Below are 22,346 nucleotides of genomic sequence, written 5' to 3' on the forward strand. Positions count from 1 at the left end.
GTGCAGTGGCGCAATCTTGGCTCACTGCAACCTCCGCCTCCTGGGTTCAAGCGATTCTCCTGCCTCAGCCTTTCAAGTAGCTGGGATTACAGGTATGTGCCACCACGCCCAGCTAATTGTGTATTTTTAGTAGAGACAGGGTTTCACCATATTGGTCAGGCTGGTCTCGAACTCCTGACCTCAAGTGATCCACCTGTCTTGGCCTCCCAAAGTGCTGGGATAACAGGCATGAGCACTGTGCCCGGCCTAAATTTCTTTTAAACATATTTAAAAGGCTGTTTTAATAGAATCATAACAACTAATGTAATGTGCGATCTGGACTGGACCTCGTACTAGAATTCTGGAGTGGAGGGCTACAAAGGATACCATCGAGATAACTGGCAAAATATGGTCTTTAAATGAGATAACAGTATTGTATCAATGTTAATATCTCCAGATTTTGATAATTTTACTGCAGTCCTCTAAGAAAATGTCCTTGCTCTTAGGAAATACACCCTAAAGAATTCAGAAGTAAAGAAAAGAGACATTTCCTGTTAAATCTACAACTTACTTTCAAAAAGTTCAGGGAAAAAAAGTTTATATATTTATATACGTATGTATGCATATACATATACACATATACATGTACAGTACATCAAGACAAAATGATAGGGAAAGCATGGTAAAATAAGGGAATCGCCAGGCACAGTGGTTCATGTAATCCCAGCACTTTGGGAGGCCAAGGTGGACGGATCACCTGAGGTCGGGAGTTCAAGACCAGCCTGACCAACACGGAGAAACCCCGTCTCTACTAAAAATACAAAATTAGCCAGGTGTGGTGGCGCATGCCTGTAATCCCAGCTACTCAAGAGGCTGAGGCAGGAGAATTGCTTGAACCCAGGAAGCAGAGGTTGCAGTGAGCTGAGATTGCGCCATTGCACTCCAGCCTGGGCAGCAAGAGCGAAACTCCATCTCAAAATAATAATAATAATAATAATAATAATAATGAAATCTGAGTAATGGGTAGGGGAGTTCATTGTATTATTCTAACTTTTCTATAGGTAGGAATTTTTTTTGAGGCAGGGTCTCTGCTGTGGCTCAGGCTAGAGTGCTGTGATGCAATCACAGCAAACTGCAGCCTTGACCTCCCAGGCTGAGGTGATCCTCCCACCTCAGTCTCCCAAGTAGCAGGAAACACAGGCATGCATCACACCTGGCTAATATTTTTCTGATTATTTTTGTAGAGGTGGGGTCTCCCTACATTGTCCAGGCTGGTCTCAAACTCTTGGGTTCAAGTGATCTTCCCGCGTTGGTTTCCCAAAGTGCTGGGATTACAGGCATGAGCCACCATGCCCAGCCAGAAATAATTTAAAATAAGAAATTTACTAAAAAAAAATTTTAAGCTAATATAATTTCATTCATCATATCCTATGATCTAAAACAAAGCAAAATTAATTTGACATTATAAAATATATATCTCAATTAACTTTTTTCCCCACACTACATCAATGTATCAGTTAATACTATATTAGTGGCATTATTATCCAGGAAAATACTATTTGAATTTTATCTGAAAATAAAATCACTAAACCGCACGGTTAGAAGGGAACTAAGAGATTAAACAAATCAAACAAACCTCTGTTTTGGCTGGGCATGATGGCTCACGCCTGTAATCCTAGCATTTTGGGAGGTCAAGGCAGGTGGATCACTTGAGGTCAGGAGTTCGAGACCAGCCTGGCCAACATGGTGAAACCCCGTCTCTACTAAAAATACAAAAATTAGCCGGGCATGGTGGTGTGCGCCTGTAATCCCAGCTACTCAGGAGGCTGAGGCATGAGAATTGCTTGAACCTGGGAAGCAGAGGTTGCAGCGAGCCAAGATCATGCCACTGCACCCTAGCCTGGGAGACAGAGTGAGACTCTGTCTCAAAAATAAATAAATAAGTAAATAAATAAACCTCTGTGTTTCCAGTGTAACACCATATGAAATTATATAATATCAAAAGCAAGCAGAGTGTGAATCATGCATGAGTCCAGCATAGAGAGGTTATACCTTGAACTGCTGTTGATCTCTACCCAGCCCAGTTTCCAGGACACATGAAGCAAAAGTCCACCAATGAGCGTCTGCCACCTGGAAAGGACAAGGGGCAATGTGAATTTCATAGAGTGCTACAGTCTCCAACACCATCCAGCCCCAGCAGATCTGCTGACTGACACAAAGAGACAAGTTCAACTCTATTTACTACTCTTTTCTCCTACTCTCTCCCAATTATCCCATTTCTCAGACCTTTCCTTCTCAATCTCTACTATTTCCTTGAGTCCAGCTGTCCAGCAAGTACTGACATTGACATTCTTCTCCTCTTTTTTTTTTTTTTTTTTTTTGAGACGGAGTTTCGCTCCGTCGCCCAGGCTGGAGTGCAATGTTGCAATCTCAGCTCACTGCAACCTCCGCATCCCAGGTTCAAGCGATTCTCCTGCCTCTGCCTCCTGAGTAGCTGGGATTACAGGCGCGTGCCACCATGCCTGGCTAATTTTTTGTATTTTTAGTAGAGACAGGGTTTTACCCTGTTAGCCGGGGTGGTCTCGATCTCCTGACCTCATGATCCTCCTGCCTTGGCCTCCCAAAGTGCTGGCATTATAGGCTTGAGCCACCATGCCTGGCCTCTTCTCCTCTTATTCTAGACTTTTCCTGAACAGCCTCACTCATAGCCACTGCTTCTCCCACTGCCTCTACATTGATGATTCCCAAATCCCCGTTCTCACTTGGATACTGCCACAATATCTCCCACAAGCTCTCAACGATTATTATTATTGTTTTTATTCATAGATTTGGGGGTATATATGCTGGTTTGTTACATGGATATAGTGAGTAATGGTGAGGTTTGGGCTTCCAGTGTCCATCAACTGAATAGTATACCTTGTGCCCAATAGATACCGTTTCAACCCTCAGCCCCCTCCCATCCTCCCTACCAAGCTCCCAGTGATAACATGCCTAAATCATTACCCCGAACCTCTCCCTCAAATCATCCTCCCTATCCCCAATCAGCCAAACCAGAAACTTAGGTGGCATTCCACCTCACCTCTTTGGCCTTCACCTCCCTCGTCTAAGCACAATATCCTATTGATTTTATTTATCCCCATAACAGCATTCAAATCTGAAGTCTTCCCCACCAACCCTCCTGCCTCTGTCTCAATTCAGGCTCTCATCATCTCATGCCTGGCTCACAGCATTAGTCCCTTAACTGGTCCCCCTCTCTCCAAGGTTGCCCCCCATCCATTCTTTACTTTGCAGTCAAAGGGTTTGTCCTAAAATGCAAATTTAATTGAGCTACTCGCTTGTTTTAAAAACAGATGATTCTTCCTGGTGCCACAGGCAGCAACCCTCAGCCTCTTTTCTGCCAACAACACATTCGGGGTCATGAAGCTCACCTGAGACACACAGCCCCCAGCATGCACAGTGCAGGGGCAGCACAGGTCACAAACACCCCTCCCCCTCCCAATGCAGAAAGCACATCAGAATGCCAAATGAGTGAGAGGAACAGCTGCTTGCTCTGATTGCTTTTTTATTTTACTTGAGTCATTCATAAATGTCAAAACCCTGTTTTTCATGATAAATGACTTGAGACACCTCACCTCGGAAGTAACTATGACCACAACACACCCATGTGTTGCGACACTACAGTTGAGAACTCTGGCCTAAAGGACAAGTCACTTGGGTGTGACACATAAAGTCCTTTGGGACTTGCACCCGCCCCTCTCCACAGTCAGCTCCTGTCTGTCTGCTGTGTGCAGCCACATTCCAGCCACAGCAGATGGCCCACAGCCTTGGGAACATGCCAGGCCATGTCATACTTCTAGGAGTCTGGGTGTGCCATCCTCTTGCCCCATAATGTTCTTCCCATCTCTTTGTCTGTAGTGAACACCTGCTCAGCCTATAACACCCAGTTTGCACATATCCTGTGTGAAGTTTCACTGACCCAGCCAAGCAGAACACACCAAATGTGGGTCCTGCCTTCAAACAGTTTGGTCTAGTACGGTGATTCTCAACCAGGCGATCTTCCCCTCCAGGGGGCATTTGGCAGTGTCTAGAGAAATGTTTGGTTGTTACAACCAGGGGAGAGGAGTGGAAGGTATGCCACTGGAATCTAGCCAGTAGAAGCCAGGGATGCTGCTAAACATCCTACAATGTGCAGGGCAGTCCCCACTACAAAGAATTATCCAACTCAAAATGTCAGTGGCTGGAATGTCATTCCAAGGTTGAGAAACCCCGGTCTAGTGAAAGTAAGGTAATTAATCAATAATTACAAGAAACTGTGTGAAGCCCTAAAAGGAAGTGTACCAGGTACTATAAGCCACTCTACTGAGGGCAACTAACCTAGTCTAGTGAGTGGGTAAGACTTCCTAGAGAAAATAAATTTGAGCAAAAACCCAAAGTGTGTTCAAAGCAGAAGACCCAGAAGGGACAAAGGCCCAGAAGTGAGAGCAACAATGGCTTGCTTCAAAGCTTCTTGGAGAAGTTCATTTGGTCTGGACCCCAGCACTGGAGCACTGGAGAGGGGGCCACAAGGGCTGACCCTGGAGAGAAGGGGCTGATCCTGAAGGACCACGTCAATCATAAGGAGCTGGGACTTCAAACTGGGGACTCACTGAAGGGTTCCAGACATGGGAGTGACACGTCGCATTTACATTTGGGGAAGCTCCCTCTCTTTACAAGGGAGGGAATGTTACTGAGAGAAGCAAGACTAGGGGTAAAGAAGTAAGTTAGGAGTTTTTATAGTAATTGGAGAGATGACAGTGGCCCAGAAAGGGGCAAGATGGATGAAGAAAGTGGACAGATGCTGAAGATGTCTAGGAGGCCCTGGTGGCTAACCGGATGTTGAAGATGAAGGAGACAAAGGAAACAAGAATCACTCCCAGGTTCTGAGTTGTGCAGTTAAATGGAGGGTAACCATTCACTGCAGGTGAATTTAAGGAACAGATGGAATTTAAAAAGCAAGCTCCATGAGGGCAGGGATCTGTTTCCTTCACTGATGTACCCCAGGCATCTGCAGAATACGTTACTCTGCCCTACCAGACACCAAGCATTGTTCTAGGCACTTGGAATACTCTAGTGACAAAACGGGTAAGTCAAAATTCCTGCCTTTGTAGATCTTACATTCTATGGGGGAGGTGCATTCAGTCTGTCTCATCCAAGGATAGGGAAAAGAATGGCAATCCAAGCGTAGAGATTACCCTTTCCTATGCACATTCGCTAAGTCCCTCTACCTTTAGAGATGTGGAAAGACAACCAGAACCAAAAAAACGCTTGCTACTCTGTAAGAGAGAAACCAGTATCCCAGCTTTATTGACTAAAATACCCATAATCACAGAAGACACTTTAAAACTTTTGCTATGAGGCTGGGCACAGTGGCTCACACCTGTAATCCTGGGAGGATCGCTTGAGGCCAGGAGTTCAAAGCTGCAGAGAGCTATGGAGTACATGCCACTGTACTCCAGCCTGGGTGACAGAGAGGGAGCCTGCCTCTACAAAAACAAACACGTTTGCTATGAAATATTAGGGAGGAGCTTCACAAAGTATTTTAAAGTTCACCTGAAATAACAAAGTGGTGATAATATAATAAACATTTTTTTAAAAGAAGAATGAGGGATGGCTTGCTCTACTACATATTTAAATGGTTTAATAATTAAAACAATTCAGCACTAGTCCCTTAACATCAAAATTGACAAATACTTACCCAAAAAGAGACCCTAGAAAAATGCCTTTATTATTTTTTATCTTTTATTTTTGGGACAGTCTTGCACTGTTGCCCAGATTGGAGTGCAGTGGCATGATCTCAGTTCATTGCAACCTCCACTTCCTGGGTTCAAGCAATTTGCGTGTTTCAGCCTCCCAAGTAGCAGGGACTACAGGTGCTCACCATCACACCTGGCTAATTTTTGTATTTTTAGTAGAGACAGGGTTTCATCATGTTGGCCAAGCTGGTCTCAAACTCCTGGCCTCAAGAGATCCTCCCACCTTGGCCTCCCAAAGTGCTGAGGTTACAGGTGTGAGCCACTGCGTCCAGCCAAAAAAATGACTTTATACAGATGCTCTTCAACTTAGAATGGGGTTATATCCCAACAAATTGATCATACATTGAAAATGTCATAACTGAAAGAGCATTGAATACACATAACCTACTGAACACCAGAGCTTGGCCTCGCCTACCACAAACATGTTCAGAACATTTATATTAGTGTGGCTGGCTGAGAGCTGCAGCTCACCACTTGCTGCTACTGCCCGGCATCAGGAGAGAGTATTGTATGGCATATCTGCCTGGGAAAGAGCAAAACTCAAAAGCTGAAGTATGGTTTCTACTGAAAGCATATTGCTTTCACACCATTGTACAGTCAAACAATTGTAAGTCCAACCGTCGTTGTTGTATATTATATTGTTGTATAATATATATATTGTTGTATATTAACAATCATATACAGATTATTATACCTTTGGACATAAGGCCAAAGGAAGGATTATACAATAAATGAGGCTAGCATAAATTAGTTAACTACTGGGGAAGGGACAATTTCCTTACATTGCACCATACACTAAATTAAACTGACAACAATTAAAGCTTGAATAAAGCTTTAAGGAAATACAGGTGAATATCTAAATGATGATTATGCCTTTGGGCATAAGGCAAAAGGAAGGATTATAGAATAAATGAGGCCAGTATAAATTAGTTAACTACTGGGGAAGGGACAATTTCCTCACATTGCACCATACACTAAATTAAACTGACAAGGATTAAAACTTGAATAAAGCTTTAATGAAATATAGGTGAATATCTAAATGGTTTTATGATGGAGAAGAAAAAAACATAAAAGCAATGGAAGCAATCATGAAAGAAACAATCAATATATTTGACCACATAAAAAATATTTAAATAATCAAAATAATTATAAACAAATTAAGAGGCAAAGAACAAATTGCAAAAATTATTTCCAAAAACATGATGGACAACAGGTTGAGCTCCTTAAAATATAAAGAATTTATCAGATTCCTATACACCAATAACAGACAAACAGAGAGCCAAATCAGGAGTGAATTCCCATTCACAATTGCTTCAAAGAGAATAAAATACCTAGGAATCCAACTTACAAGGGATGTGAAGGACCTCTCCAAGGAGAACTACAAACCACTGCTCAACAAAATAGAAGAGAACACAAACAAATGGAAGAATATTCCACGCTCATGGATAGGAAGAATCAATATCGTGAAAATGGCCATACTGCCCAAGGTAATTTATAGATTCAATGCCATCCCCATCAAGCTACCAATGACTTTCTTCACAGAATTGGAAAAAACTACTTTAAAGTTCATATGGAAACAAAAAAGGTCCCACATTGCCAAGACAATCCTAAGCAAAAAGAACAAAGCTGGAGGCATCATGCTACCTGACTTCAAACTATACTACAAGGCTACAGTAACCAAAACAGCATGGTACTGGTACCAAAACAGATATATAGACCAATGGAACAGAACAGAGCCCCCAGAAATAATACCACACATCTACAACCATTTGATCTTTGACAAACCTGACAAAAACAAGAAATGGGGAAAGGATTCCCTACTTAATAAATGGTGCTGGGAAAACTGGCTAGCCATATGTAGAAAGCTGAAACTGGATCCCTTCCTTACAACTTATACAAAAATTAATTCAAGATGGATTAAAGACTTAAATGTTAGACCTAAAACCATAGAAACCCCAGAAGAAAACCTAGGCAATACCACGCAGGACATAGGCATGGGCAAGGACTTCATGACTAAAACACCACGAGCAATGGTAACAAAAGCCAAAATTGACAAATGGGATCTGATTAAACTAAAGAGCTTCTGCACAGCAAAAGAACCTACCATCAGAGTGAATAGGCAACCTACAGAATGGGAGAAAATTTTTGCAATCTACCCATCTGACAAAGGGCTAATATGCAGAATCTACAAAAAACTCAAACAAATTTGCAAGAAAATATCAAACAACCCCATCAAAAAGTGGGCAAAGGATATGAACAGACACTTCTCAAAAGAAGACATTTATACAGCCAACAGACACATGAAAAAATGCTCATCATCACTGGCCATCAGAGAAATGCAAATCAAAACCACAATGAGATACCATCTCACACCAGTTAGAATGGCGATCATTAAAAGGTCAGGAAACAACAGGTGCTGGAGAGGATGTGGAGAAATAGGAATACTTTTACACTGTCGGTGGGACTGTAAACTAGTTCAACCATTGTGGAAGACAGTGTGGCGATTCCTCAAGGATCCAGAACTAGAAATACCATTTGACCCAGCCATCCCATTACTGGGTATATACCCAAAGGATTATAAATCACGCTGCTATAAAGACACATGCACACGTATGTTTATTGCGGCACTATTCACAATAGCAAAGACTTGGAACCAAACCAAATGTCCACCAATGATAGACTGGATTAAGAAAATGTGGCACATATACACCATGGAATACTATGCAGCCATAAAAAAGGATGAGTTCACGTCCTTTGTAGGGACATGGATGAAGCTGGAAACCATCATTCTGAGCAAACTATCGCAAGGACAGAAAACCAAACACCACACGTTCTCACTCATAGGTGGGAATTGAACAATGAGAACACTTGGGCACAGGGTGGGGAACATCACACACAGGGGCCTGCCATGGGTTGGGGGGAGAGGGGAGGGATAGCATTAGGAGATACACCTAATGTAAATGACGAGTTAATGGGCACAGCACACCAACATGGCACATGTATACATATGTAACAAACCTGCACATTGTGCACATGTACCCCAGAACTTAAAGTATAATAATAATAAAAAAAATGTATTAAATTAATAAGAAAAACACTAAAACCTCAATGAAAATAAATGGGTAAAAGGCACAACTAGACAATTCACTAAAAAAGAGATACAAGTGGATAATATGCATAAGAAAATTGTCCACCTTGATGAATAATCTAAAAAATTATATGACAAAACAACATACCTTTTGCTCATGAAATCAGCAAAGAGAATCACAGTTTGAGTACAATATTATAGAAATGTTCACATAGAGGCTGAGTGGCAATGTCAATTGGTAAAACATTTTTGGAAAAGAATATGTTAATATTCAAGGAGAATACTAAAGAAGTTCATGCACTTTAACCCAAATTTATTAATTTTTATGTTTTTTAGACAGGATCTCACTTTGTCACCCAAGCTGGAGTACAGTGGCATGATTACAGCCCACTGCAGCCTCTAACTCTTAGGGTCCAACAATCCTCCTGTCTCAGCCTCCTGAGTAGCTGAGACTACAGGTTCATGTCACCATGCCTAGCTAATTTTTTTTTTTTTTTTAAGATTCAAGGGGTGCATGTGCAGATTTGCTACACAGGTACATTGCATGATGCTGGTTTGGGCCTCTATTGATCCTGTCACCCAGACAGTGAACACAGTACCTAATAGGTAGTTTTTCAATCCTTACTTACCTCTCTCCCTAACTCTCCCCTTGGGGAATCCTCATTGTCTACTATTCCATCTTTATGTCCATGTGTACCCAATGTTCAGCTGCCATTTATAAGTAAAAACATGCAGTATTTGGTTTTCTCTTTCTGTGTTAATTCACTTAGGATAATGACCTTCAGCTACATCCATGCTGCTGCTAAGGACATAACTGTGCTCTTTTTTACGGCTGTGTAGTATTCCATGGTATATATATACACCAGATTTTCTTTATCCAATCCACTGTTGATGGGCACCTAGGTTGATTCCAAGTCTTTGCTGTTATGAATAGTGCTGTGATAAAATACACGTGAGTGTAGGTATATTTTTGGTAGAAGAATTTATTTTCCTTGAGTATATACCCAGTAATGGGATTGCTGGGTCAAATGGTAATTCTATTTTTCATTCTTTTAGAAGTCTCCAAACTGCTTTCCATAGGGGCTAAGCTAATTCACAATCCTACCAACAGTGTATAAACGTTTCCTTTTCTCCAAAACTTCGCCAACATGTTATTTTTTGCCTTTTTTTAGATGGATTTTCACTCTTGTTGCCCAGGCTGGAGTACAACGGTGCAATCTCAGCTCACTCCAACCTCCAGCTCACTCCAACCTCCGCCTCCCAGGTTCAAGCCATTCTCCTGCCTCAGCATCCCAAGTAGCTGGGATTACAGGAATGTGCCATTATGCCTGGCTAATTTTTTTGTATTTTTAGTAGACATGGGGTTTCACCATGCTGGTCAGGCTGATCTTGAACTCCTGACCTCAGGTAATCCTCCCACCTTGGCCTCCCAAAGTGCTGGGATTACAGGCATGAGCCACCACACCGGCCATTTTTTGACTTTTTAATAACAGCCATTCTGACTGGTATGAGGTGGTATCTCATTGTGGTTTTGATCTGCATTTCTCTGATGATTAGTGATGTTAAGCATTTTTTCATATGTTGGCCACTTGCATGTCTTGTTTTGAGAAGTGTCTATTCATGGACTTTGCCCACTTTTAAAGGAATTATTTAGTTTTTTTCTTGTTGATTTATTTAGGTTCCTTATAGATTGTGGATATTAGTCCTCTGTTGGATGCATAGTTTGCAAATATTTTCTCCCATTCTGTAGGCTGTCTGTTTACTCTGTTAATAGTTTCTTTTGCTGTTCAGAAAGTCTTCAGTTTAATAAGGTCCCAATTGTCAATTTTTGTATTTGTTGCATTTGCTTTTGAGGACTTACCATAAATTCTTTGTCTAAGCCAGTGTCCAGAAAAGTATTTCCTAGGTTTTCTTCTTGGATTTTTAGAGTTTGAGATCTTACATTTAAGTCTTTAATCCATCCTGAGTTAATTTTTGTATATGGTGAGACAAAGGGGTCCAGTTTCATTTTTCTGCATATGGTTAGCCAGTTTTCTTTTTTATTTTTTTTTGTAGACAGTGTCTTGCTATGTTGCCCAGACTGGTCTTGAACTCCTGGCCTCCTACAATCCTCTTGCCTCAGCCTCCCAAAGCACTGGTATTATAGTAATGAGACACCACGCCTAGCCTAAACCAAATTTCTTATGTAGGAATCAATCCCAAAGAAATAGTTGGAAATCTGGCCGACTTTAACACAAAAATGTCTAGTAACATTGTTTTCATACCCCCAAAATAGAACATAAATGTCTGTTAATAAGGTGGCTAAATATCTTACAATATGTCTATTTGACAAAAAAAATCTATGCAGTTATTAAAACTATTTCAAAGAATGATGTTGGTTGGCCTAAAAATGTATATAAAGAGCAAAGAAGATACTCACCCTTGGAATAATGTAGGGTAGGTAAATTTCAAGACAGACAGCACATACTGAAAAACAAACACCAAATTACTGGACATTTCAAATGATAGAAAATTGACAAAGCATATAATCAAAGACACTTCTATTAAAAAACATAACCACATAACCTAAGTAAATTCAAGTTTTAAAAAGGCCATTATTCCCACCAAAATCACAAACTGGGCAAACAAATGACCTCCCAAGTCATACTAAAGAAATTGAGCCGGCTGGGCACGGTGGCTCATGCCTGTAATCCCAGCACTTTGGGAGGCTGAGGCAGGCAGATCACAAGGTGAGGAGTTCGAGACCAGCCTGGCCAATATGGTGAAACCCCGTCTCTATTAAAAATACAAACATTAGCTGGGCGTGGTGGTGCGCACATGTAGTCCCAGTTACTCAGGAGGCTGAGGCAGAAGAATTGCTTGAACCTAGGAGGCAGAGGTTGCAGTGAGCAGAAATCACGCCACTGCACTCCAGCCTGGGCAACAAAGTGAGAGTATATCTCAAAAAAAAAAAAAAAAAAAGTAAAGAAAAAGAAAAGAAAAAAGAGATTGAGCCGCTTTTTCCCAGGGCTACCAGAAGCCTGGCTGCCTTTTAGTTGGTGAAATGGAGCTGGCGTCATGAGCAAACATGGAAGCACAGCAGCTGGGTCTGATGTTATAGATGCTGGAACACTCAGCACCTTCCCAGATGTCAGAAATGTCACATTGTAACTGTAGCAGCCCCAGAGTAATTCAGACAAGTCCCTGGACACAGTCTGTTCTCTCAGGGTATCCACTTCATCTATGGTCCAGTTTACCTAAAAATCCAATCCTTTCTTTGTTTCTCTTCAAGTAAAATCACCTCCTAGTCTTTCTTTCCTTTGTTGTCCTTCAATTTTTAGGGTTTTGTATGTCTTTTGTATTAAATGACTTTTTTCCAAACTAATTCTGCATTTTAGGATTTTGTATGTTGTTTGCATTAAATGATTTTTTCAAACCAATTCTGCATAGGAGTCATAGTTTTTGCTGTGTTTTAGCATGTTATGGACTTTTTTAAAACCAACTCAGTTAAGGTCAATTTCTATTTCTCTTATGTATATTTATGTATATTAATTGATTGAATTTATAGCACTTTATGAGTGAAGGAATTGTGTTTTATCCTTCTGGGTATCTTTTCCATTTTTTTCCTATTATTGACCAAGTAGAATTTACTTTTTTAAGTCTAAAACCATTAAACGGCTTTAGGCAAGGACTCTGCTGATCCTTCACATGCTCTAAAAAAATGGAGTGGACTGGTGCTGGGCAAGTTTATATATCTACTTTTTTCCCAGGGATTAGTCCACACAGAATTCCCCTTGTCTGAGCTCCTAAATGCCACAATTATGGCTAACTGCTTATGCGTTGTTCTACACTTCCTCTTCTTCCTTGAAATCTATTTACTACATAATTCAATATGCTCTTCCCTACTTTTCTGATATTTTTATTCTTATATGGAGAAAAGGAAAGGATTAACTGAGCATCTGAGTCACAGCCTGAAATGCCCTTAACAAGCTTCATTATGACAATAAATATTTAGTTTACTGTGTGCTTAGTTTTGGCCTACATACTGGAGGAAATCAAAGATTCTGAAGCTCTTGCCTCACCTTGCTAAAGAACAGAGAAAAAGGAAACGCAATTCCTCACATCACTGAGAAGTGTTGCTCAGACAAAATGCTATTCTATTGAACAGCAAAGCCCTAGCAATGAGGTTCTTGAGGAAAGAGAAGGAGCCCCATGCGCGGTGGCTCATGCCTGTAATCCCAGCACTTTGGGAAGCCGAGGCGGGAGGATCACGAGGTCAGGAGTTCGAGACCAGCCTGACCAACATAGTGAAACCCCGTCTCTACTAAAAATACAAAAATTAGCCGGGCGTGGTGATATGCGCCTGTAACCCCAGCTATTCAGGAGGCTGAGGCAGGAGAATCACTTGAACCCGGGAGGTGGAGGTTGCAGTGAGCTGAGATTGAGCCACTGCACTCCAGCCTAGGTGACAGAGTGAGACTCCATCTCAAAAAAAAAAAAAAAAAAAAAAAGAAAGAGAAGGAGCAATTTGGGAGCCATTGACGCCTGTAATTCCAGCAATTTGGGAGGCCAAGGCAGGAGCCCAGGAGTTGAAGACTAGCCTGGGCGACATGGTGAGACCCTATCTTGACAAAAAATACAAAAATTAGCCGGACATGGTTGTGCAAGCCTGTAGTCCCAGCTACTTGGGAGGCTGAGGTGGGAGGATCACTTAAGCATGGGAGGCAGAGGTTGCAGTGGGCCAAGATCATACCACTGCACTCCAGCCTTGGCAACAGAGCAAGACTCTGTCTCCAAAAAAAAAAAAAAAAAAAAAATTGGAGCCATTGAAAGGCATGCAAGCAAATTTCTTATGCTTATTATCCACTTGTAACTCTTTTTTTTTTTTTTTGAGATGGAGTCTTGCTCTGTCACCCAGGCTGGAATGTAATGATGCAATCTTGGCTCACTGCAACCTTTGCCTCCCAGTTCAAGTGGTGTTCCTGCCTCAGCCTCCCAAGTAGCAATGACTACAGGCACGCACCACCATGCCCAGCTAATTTTTGGCTACTCTCGAACTCCTGACCTCAGATGATCCACCTGTCTTGGCCTCTCAAAGTGCTGGGATTACAGGCATGAGCCACTGTGCCTGGCCTTGTAACTCTTTTTTCAGTGAATCGTCTACTTCTGCCGTTTACCCATTTATTTTCACTGAGGTTTTAGTATTTATTAATTTAATAAATTCTTTGTATTTTACAGATGCCAACCACTTGTCCAGAACAGAAATGAACTTTGCCTCTGAGCTGAAGGCTCAATTGCTATGAGGGGAAGAAGGACAGCTGGCTGCCTAGGGCCTGATTACAGCTGGAACCTCCCAAAGGACGGAGGAACACGTCATCAGCCAGGGCCAGCCCAGGCCACCAAGCCAGAGCTCAAGGGTGTGGTGCTTTCTCCTCCCTCCCTACCTAGGGCAGCTTCCTTTGACAGCACACTTGCTGTTTCAAACTTCTAACAAATATCGACCATTCTTTCAAACAATAGAAGGGGGTCAGAATGAGCTATATAAGATCTTTTTCAAAAGAATTTTCTTTCTACGAATAAATAGGGGAACTGCTGAAGGAGAAAATTACACTAAAAAAAATGGAAATAAACTGAAATGGAGGCTTCAAAAAACTAGAAGAGAGCATCCTCTACTTTAGACAAAAAAAAACTTCACTAATTCAAAAGAAAATTAATGTGGCAGAGAAATTACATGCTCTCTGCCACATTAGAGTACAATATGCTCATAATAGAATATGCTCATAGTAGAATGAATATGCTCATGGGGTGTCCACTGCAGATTTCTTCCCAGTTGGCCTCTACTTAGTCCAAGCCGACCCACCCAGCCTTGGTTACCGGAAGGGAGCATCACCATCCTGCTTGAGAAGATGAAACCATGGCCATAAAAGGTTCAAGCTTATAAGAGATATAAAGTTCCTCACCAGAGTCCCATAATGTACAACCTACCTGGCTCTCCCATCTCCTCTCCTCCACTCTCGAGCTCACTTCCTCCTCCCTCTGTAGACAATCTCCTTGGTCTCCCCTTCTTTCCCGCCTTCTGCTGTTCTTGACCTACTCTTTCCACTAGCTCTGACACTTCCCAACATCCCCAAGCCAAAGCATTCCAAACCATTGTATTTACATTCTCGGGACCCTTGGTCAGCTATGATTTCGATTATTCAGATTATATATCCCTGGGACCAAACAATTTGGTTTAATTTCATCTAATACCTAGATGCATTATGCACATGGAAGGTATTTTGTCCTTTTATTAAATTTGTTGGCTGGGCACGGTGGCTTATACCTATAATCCCAGCATTTGGGAAGCCAAGGCAAGGTGGGCAGATCGCTTGAGCCCAGGAGTTAAAAACTAGCCTGAGTAACATGGCAAAACTTCGCCTCTATAAAAAAAAAAATACAAAAATTAGCCAGGCATGGTGGCGCACGCCTGTAGTCCCAGCTACTGAGGAGGCTGAGGTGTGTGGATCGCTTGAGCCTAGGAGGCAGAGGTTACAGTAAGCCATGATTGCACCACTGCACTCCAGCCTGGGTGACAGAAGAAGACCCTGTCTCAAAAAACAAACAAACAAAAATTTATAAAAGGCCGTGGGGCTCCAAAAAATTTTGAAAAAGTGCCACAGATGAAAATGTACATCCAGGCCAGGAGTGGTGGCTCATGACTGTAATCCCAGCACTTTGGGAGGCTGAGGCGGGCGGATCACCTGAGGTCAGGAGTTCAAGACCAGCCTGGCCAACATGACAAAACTCCATCTCTACTAAAAATATAAATATTAGCCCAGCATGGTGGTGCACACCTGTAGTCCCAGCTACTCGGGAGGCTGAGGCACTAGAATCGCTTGAACCTGGGAGGCGGAGGTTGTGGTGAGCCGAGATCACACTACTGCACTCCAGCCTGGGTGACAGAGTGAGCCTGTGTCTCAGAAAAAAAAAAGAAAAAAGAAAAGAAAAGAAAGAAAGAAAATGTACATCCAAAGAGGGGCATTAATTTCTAAGAACTAAATGCTATTTGTCTGCATTTTTTTTGCTTAGATAAAATGTTTTTTATCTAACCAATGCCATGGCTCATGGGCTTTCATGACAGATGTGTTAATCTACCCCTTCTAGTGATTATGTGGAAATAAAAGAAAGGTTATTCTGTTTTAAAGTAAAATTTTATCATTATATCCATCAGGTTCGCTAGACAAATTAGAAGAGTTAAATTGAAAAAGCCAGAGATTTCACAAATTCACAAATTTCTGAATAGGTGCTACAAAAAACAAACAAACAAACAAGCAAACAAAAAAACTGCCTTTAGTTTAGCTACTTGTCCCATGAGAAGAAAACAAATCTGTTAAAAGTTACTAATTACTGTCACAGTATAAACAAAAGATTGTCCTTTTCTTCCAGAGTAACGACCGTTTATCTTATAGTTTGCCACAATGGCAAGCACTAGGCCACCTACCTTACAAACATCATTTCTTTTGTTGTTGTTCAGACGAAGTCTGGCTCTATTGCCCAGGCTGCAGTGCAGTGGCGTGATCTCCGCTCACTGCAACCTCCGCCTCCCTCGCTCAAGAGATTCTCATGCCTCAGCCTCCTGAGTAGCTGGGATTACAGGTGCCCACCACCATGCCTGGCTAATTTTTGTGTTTTTAGTAGAGATGGGGTTTCACCATATTTACCAGGCTGGTCTCAGACTCCTGATTTCAAGCGATCCGCTCACCTCAGCCTCCCAAAGTGCTCAGATTACAGGCCTGAGCCACGGCGCCTGGCCAACACCATTTCCATTAACTCTCACAACAACACTTTCTCTTTTTTTTTTTTTTTTTTTGAAACTGAGTCTTGCTCTGTTGCCCAGGCTGGAGTGAGATCTCGGCTCACTACAACCTCCGCCTCTCAGGTTCAAGTGATTCTCCTACCTCAGCCACCTGAGTAGCTGGAATTACAGGCGCCTGCCACCACGCCTGGCTAATTTTTGTATTTTTAGTAGAGACGGGGTTTCGCCATGCTGGCCAGGCTGGTTTCGAACTCCTGGCCTCAAACAATCCACCCGCCTCGGCCTCCCAAAGTGCTGGGATTACAGGCGTGAGCCACCGCGCCCGGCCACAACAATTTCAAGAGGACTCTTTGTCCCATCTTAAAGTTAAGAAACTTAGGTTTAGAAAGAGTAAGGTTCCAAACGCCAAGTAAGTGGAGCCAGGAAGTAAAACCCATCACTGCCTCCCAGGAAGGCTGCATTTATGGACCTTCAAAGGCTTATCGCCATAACTAAAAATCAACTGAAGGCCGGGCGCAGTGGCTCACACCTGTAATCTCAGCATTTTGGAAGGCTGAGGCATGCGGATTACCTGAGGTCAGGAGTTCGAGACCAGCCTGGACAACATGGTGAAACCCCGTCTCTACTAAAATTACAAAAATTAGCCCAGCGTGGTGGCGCACACCTGTAGCCCCAGCTACTCGGGAGGCTGAGGCAGGAGAATCGCTTGAACCCAGGAGGCAGAGGTTGCAGTGAGCCGAGATCACATCACTGCACTCCAGCCTGGGTGACAGAGCGAGACTCTATCTCAAAAAAATAAAAATAAAAATAAAAATCAACTGGAGAAGGAAAGGGGGTTGGGGAGCATCCTCTGAATATATAAAGGCAGCAGCCATTCATTGTAGGAGAGGAGGTAGAAGGAAATGCTGTTTGTCGATGGTTCTTTTCCAGAGAGGAAGAGAGGAGAAAGGAAGAGCGGGGAGCAGGTGGGGAGGCCGCAGTAAGACCCCACAGTGGGGCCAGGTGGTCTTGCACCCTGTATTCCCACTTTGGCTGGGGCCAGCCCAGAGTCCAGGCCAGCAGGTAATGCCCCAGCCATGCCCACTCGGTCCTATTGGATCCAACCTTTCCCTGCGTGGTATCAAACCTAAAGCCAGCTTCCCTCTCCTTGCAAAAAAAACCCCAAACCTGGCACCACTGCTTCTCTGCCTCCTCACCAAAAGGTTTTCATGATGTCATGACATTAGTTTAAACCTAAAACTAAATGTACGTTTTATTTTAAAAAATAATAATTCCATGAAAAACTCCTGAAGTGCTTACAATGGAGACGTACAAAAAAATTGATTCGGGAATCAGCAGTGTGAGGGGGAGACGGCTTAATCTCTTCTATTTAAAGGCTTCTGGAACTTCACGGGGGCTCTGGGACAGGGGCGTGTTTAGAAAAAAGGCAGGATGTGTCAGATTTCTTCTGACTCTTCCTCCCCGGGGGAGCAGGAGCCAATTGCTTGCTTTCTCTTAAAACTAGTCCACACAGCCCCAAACCAAGTTCCCAGGAAATGGCCAGCCCAAAAATCCTGTTTCCCTGGAGATGTACCGTGCTTCACAGTGCAGGAAACGGGGACAGTACAGGCTGGCAAATCCTATTTCTGAAAGAGCATCCCACACACGGAGGAGGTTCGCTCTCCATCTCCATCGCCACCAGGAAGAATGAGGTAAAAAGCGGGAGGAGGCTCCGTTTGTCACGGGAAGATTCTCCGACTCAAACCTCCTACGTGCAATCGCTGCCTCCCGCGCCCGCCCCCTCACCTTGTTCGTGAGGTAAGAAGTCAGGTAGCAGGTACAAAAGGTGAGGCCGACCAGAGACCTCCTCACGCACATCTGTCAACTCGTCCCCTTCCCGGGGATCCGCGGTGCCTGCCCAAATCCCCTGGCCGCCGCCCGACCCCCGCAGCAGCAGCAGCAGCGGCGGCGGCGGCGGCAGCGGCGGCGGCAGCAGCCCAGAGACGGCCACGTGGCTCCGAGCTCCGCCAATCAGCGCGGGGACCGCCCCCGGCGTCTGCCTTCTTAAAGGGGCCGCGCCCTCGAAGGACGGTCATTCTTCTTTTAAAGAGCAGAAAGTGGCAGAAGAGGAAAAAAGCATACCGCAGTTCACAATACCCCATCAGTGTTTAAAGAAAAATGTTCATCGCTATCTCTAAACTATGAGACCAAAATATTACCCGTGCTTCCCTGAATTTTCCCAATTTTCTCCATTGAGTCTGTAGCGCTTTGGCAAATGACACAAAAAAGGTAACAGCAACAAATGTTCACTTAAAAGAGGGAAGGTGAAGGAAGAAGGAACTGGAATTGAGTATAGGTTTTTTGAGTTTTGTTTGTATTTAAAGTCATTCCATTCTCTTGACATTTCTATAAAATAAGAACCCTTTCCCAAGCACAGCCCCTATTCCTATTCCTATTCCTATTCTTAGTCTCTAGGGTGGAAAACTGGACTCATGAGGCTTCCGGCAAATGTTAGTAAACATGCAAGAAAACCTATTGATGGACTTGGACAATAGCAAGAAGTGCCAGTGTTCTCTGCCTGTAGAAACACACAGATTTTCAGAAACACCCACACACGGGGAAACCATCACTCTTAAGCCACAGCAAAAGTCCTCCTGGCTCTCGGTGCTGGAGCAGTGGATGGAAAACGACACACCAACCCTTATGTAATTTTTCTGTTTTTCAGAAGCATGCCTTGTTTCTCTCTGCTCCCTCCAGCATTGAGGGAGGGCTGACCTTGGCTTGTCCCCTTGAAGCCACTCCCCAGCCACCACTGTCTCATCGCAGTCCTTTGCCTCTGCTCACTTTTCCACAGGTCTCTTCCTGGGCCTGCTGGTTGGTCTGCAGAGGGGACCAACATAGAGATGGAGGTAGGCTGGTCACCCCTTCCCTCCCTTTTCTCCCACAGTCTCCTTCAAACCATTTGTACAGATGGGTATAGCTTTCTCTACCAAGACTGGATGATATGGTTTGGCTGTGTCCCCAAATCTCATCTTGAATGGTAGCTTTCATAATTCCCACATGTTATGGGAAGGACCTGGTGGCAGATAATTGAATCATGGGGGCAGTTTCCCCCATATTCGTCTCGTGGTAGTGAATAAGTCTCCCCAGAGCTGATGGTCTTATAAGGGGAAACCCCTTTCGCTTGGGTCTCATTTTTTCTCTCTTGCCTGCCACCATGTAAGACGTGCCTTTTGCCTTCCACCATGATTATGAAGCCTCCCCAGCCCCGTGGAACTGTGAGTCCATTAAACCTCTTTTTCTTTATAAATTACCAAGTCTCGGGTAAGTCTTTATCAGCAGCATGAAAACAGACTAGTACACTGGGTTATTAAAAAGCAAAAATACAGAACAGGAAGAGAGGAGATGAAGCTTCAAATGCACTAAATTTTCCTCTCCATAGAAATAAAATCATGTAAGAAGTTAACACTTCACAAGGAGGCCCCTTCACAAGCCTACACTCGCTTTTCACCTATCACTCTTGCCCCAGGGTTTGTGTCTCCCTCTCCAAAACACCAATCTTTAACGACAATTTAAAAAGATCATTGTGGCCAGGCGCGATGGCTCATGCCTGTAATCCCAGAACTTTGGGAGGCCGAGGCAAGCAGATCACGAGGTCAGGAGATCAAGACCAATGTGGCTAACATGGTGAAACCCCGTGTTTACTAAAAAAATACCAAAAAAATTAGCCGGCCGTGGTGGCGAGCGCCTGTAGTCCCAGGTACTCGGGATGCTGAGGCAGGCGAATGGCGTGAACTTGAGAGGTGGAGCTTGCAGTGAGCCAAGATCGTGCCACTGCACTCCAGCCTGGGAGACAAAGTGAGACTCCGTCTCAAAAAAAAAAAAAAAAAAATCATTGTAACAAGACTAATAGAGATTTATAAAAGAAAAATTAGCAAACCAATACCACACTCTTAACCACCCACATAACCAATACTAACAGGTTGGTGTATCCTTCTACACCTTCCTCCGTATTCATAGATCAACATATACCCATTTGTAATTCGTTGCCTCACGAAAATGGATCTAGCTATTCACATTGCTAAACAACTTACTTTTACAACTACAGGTCAACACATAGAGATTTAATTTTTTTAAAAAGCTGCAGGCATTCCATAGTATGGATATACCGTAATGTATTCAACTATTCTGCTGTTGACATAATTATGTTGTTTCTAGTCTTTTGCTACAACAAACAAGGCTATAATAAACATCTTTGTACATATGTCTTTACCTCCTGCTGGTTTAATTTCTGTAGAATAGATTCCCAACAGGAGGATTGCAGAATCACAGCGTATGTGTATTTTCTTAAATCATTACTTTCCACTTCCCTTTACTTTCTGCCTCTGGGAATCCTACTTACACCTAGCTCTTCTCAAGCACTTCAGGCATAACTTATTCTCCTCTCTTTTCCAGTACTACTTTTTAATACGTATTACAATAATTAGCATCTTACATTTTTTCCATATTGTGGTTCATGAAGAAAATGATAGTATTTGTTCAGAGCCCCAGGCTAAATTGCTGACACTGCTTAGAGTCTGAAATGCTTCCAGGCCTCCCTGAAGTTGAGGAGGAACTCCTGTAACTCTTGCCCAGCCACACCAGTTAAGAAGCTGTATTAGGCTGAGTGTGGTGGCTCACACCTATAATCCCGGCACTTTGGGAGGCTGGGGCGGGTGGATCACCTGAGGTCAGGAGTTCAAGACCAGTCTGGCCAACATGGTGAAACCCCATCTCTACTAAAAATACAAAAAATTAGCTGGGCATGGTGGAGTGTGCCTGTAATCCCAACACTTTGGGAGGCCAAGGTGGGCAGATCACCTGAGGTCAGGAGTTCAAGACCAGCCTGGCCAACATGGCGAAACCCCATCTCTATTAAAAATACAAAAGATTAGCTGGGCATGGTGGGGTGCGCCTGCAATCCCAGCTACTTGGGAGGCTGAGGCAGGAGAATCACTTGAACCTGGGAGCCGGAGGTTGCAGTGAGCCAAGATCACACCACTGCACTCCAGGCTGGGTGACAGAGCAATACCCTTTCCCCCCAAAAAATTAAAACAATAAAAAGAAGCTGTATTAGAGTCAGGGAGATGCATACTCTCTCTCCTCAGCCACATGGCAACTCTTGGAGCACATAGGCGCCCCTATGCTTAGCTCAGTGCCTTACACAAACTAGGTACACTGATAAAGGCATGATGAAGGAATCTATCAACTGAATGAATGCATCAATGAAGTGATGTAGGAACGGGATTTTAAAATGTCAAGTAGCATGGAACACATATAATACCAAAAAGGTCTGGAATCCATAACACAAAAGACACCTACAGTCACCAGCTTGCCACATGGACATCAAACAACCTCACAGGAGACTGCCTTTAAAGGGATATTGCTATTAAGAGGATAACAACTATAGCAAATGAGTAACTTAAATTGCATTGGCAGAAACACTTTTGTTGGTAAACTTCTTTGCTAGTTGTTATTGCTTTGTTTCACTATTGTCCAGGCTTTGTACAGTGTTGCCTAAAAAGTAATGAGTATGCCAATTCAGTTCCTAATTAAAGGTATTCATACTATATTGAGTTTAATCACACTTCTGTTATATATTATTATCAAAGAAATCTAATCATTCTTTTCTTTTTTTTCCTTTGAGGTGAGGTCTTGCTCTGTCACCCAGGCTGCAGTGCAGTGGCATAATCTT

The 22,346-nt window shown here is 43.1% G+C and overlaps 1 protein-coding gene across 26 annotated transcripts in view; it reads right to left on the reverse strand.

Moving 5' to 3' along the window:
- TMEM241 (transmembrane protein 241) overlaps positions 1–18,621 on the reverse strand; it is a 202,303-nt gene extending 183,682 nt beyond the window's left edge. For 15 of the 26 annotated variants that reach the window (XR_008621913.1, XR_004667496.2, XR_008621912.1 and 12 more), the window contains exons 1-3: positions 18,419–18,603; positions 11,279–11,325; positions 2,032–2,109 (exon numbers count right to left, since the gene is read on the reverse strand). Coding sequence is in view for 17 of the 26 variants with exons in the window: in XM_063597226.1 (XP_063453296.1) it covers positions 2,032–2,109; positions 11,279–11,325; positions 18,419–18,490 (197 nt within the window). In the remaining 9 variants the exon portion in view is untranslated. Of the gene's footprint in view, positions 1–2,031; positions 2,110–11,278; positions 11,326–18,418 lie in introns of all 26 variants that reach the window. The other 11 variants (XR_010110105.1, XM_034943450.3, XM_063597225.1 and 8 more) reach the window with 4 other exon arrangements.
- Between the last annotated feature and the right edge of the window lie 3,725 nt (positions 18,622–22,346).

Source organism: Pan paniscus, chromosome 17, assembly GCF_029289425.2.
Source record: "Pan paniscus chromosome 17, NHGRI_mPanPan1-v2.0_pri, whole genome shotgun sequence".
NCBI classification, from domain to species: Eukaryota; Metazoa; Chordata; class Mammalia; order Primates; family Hominidae; genus Pan; species Pan paniscus.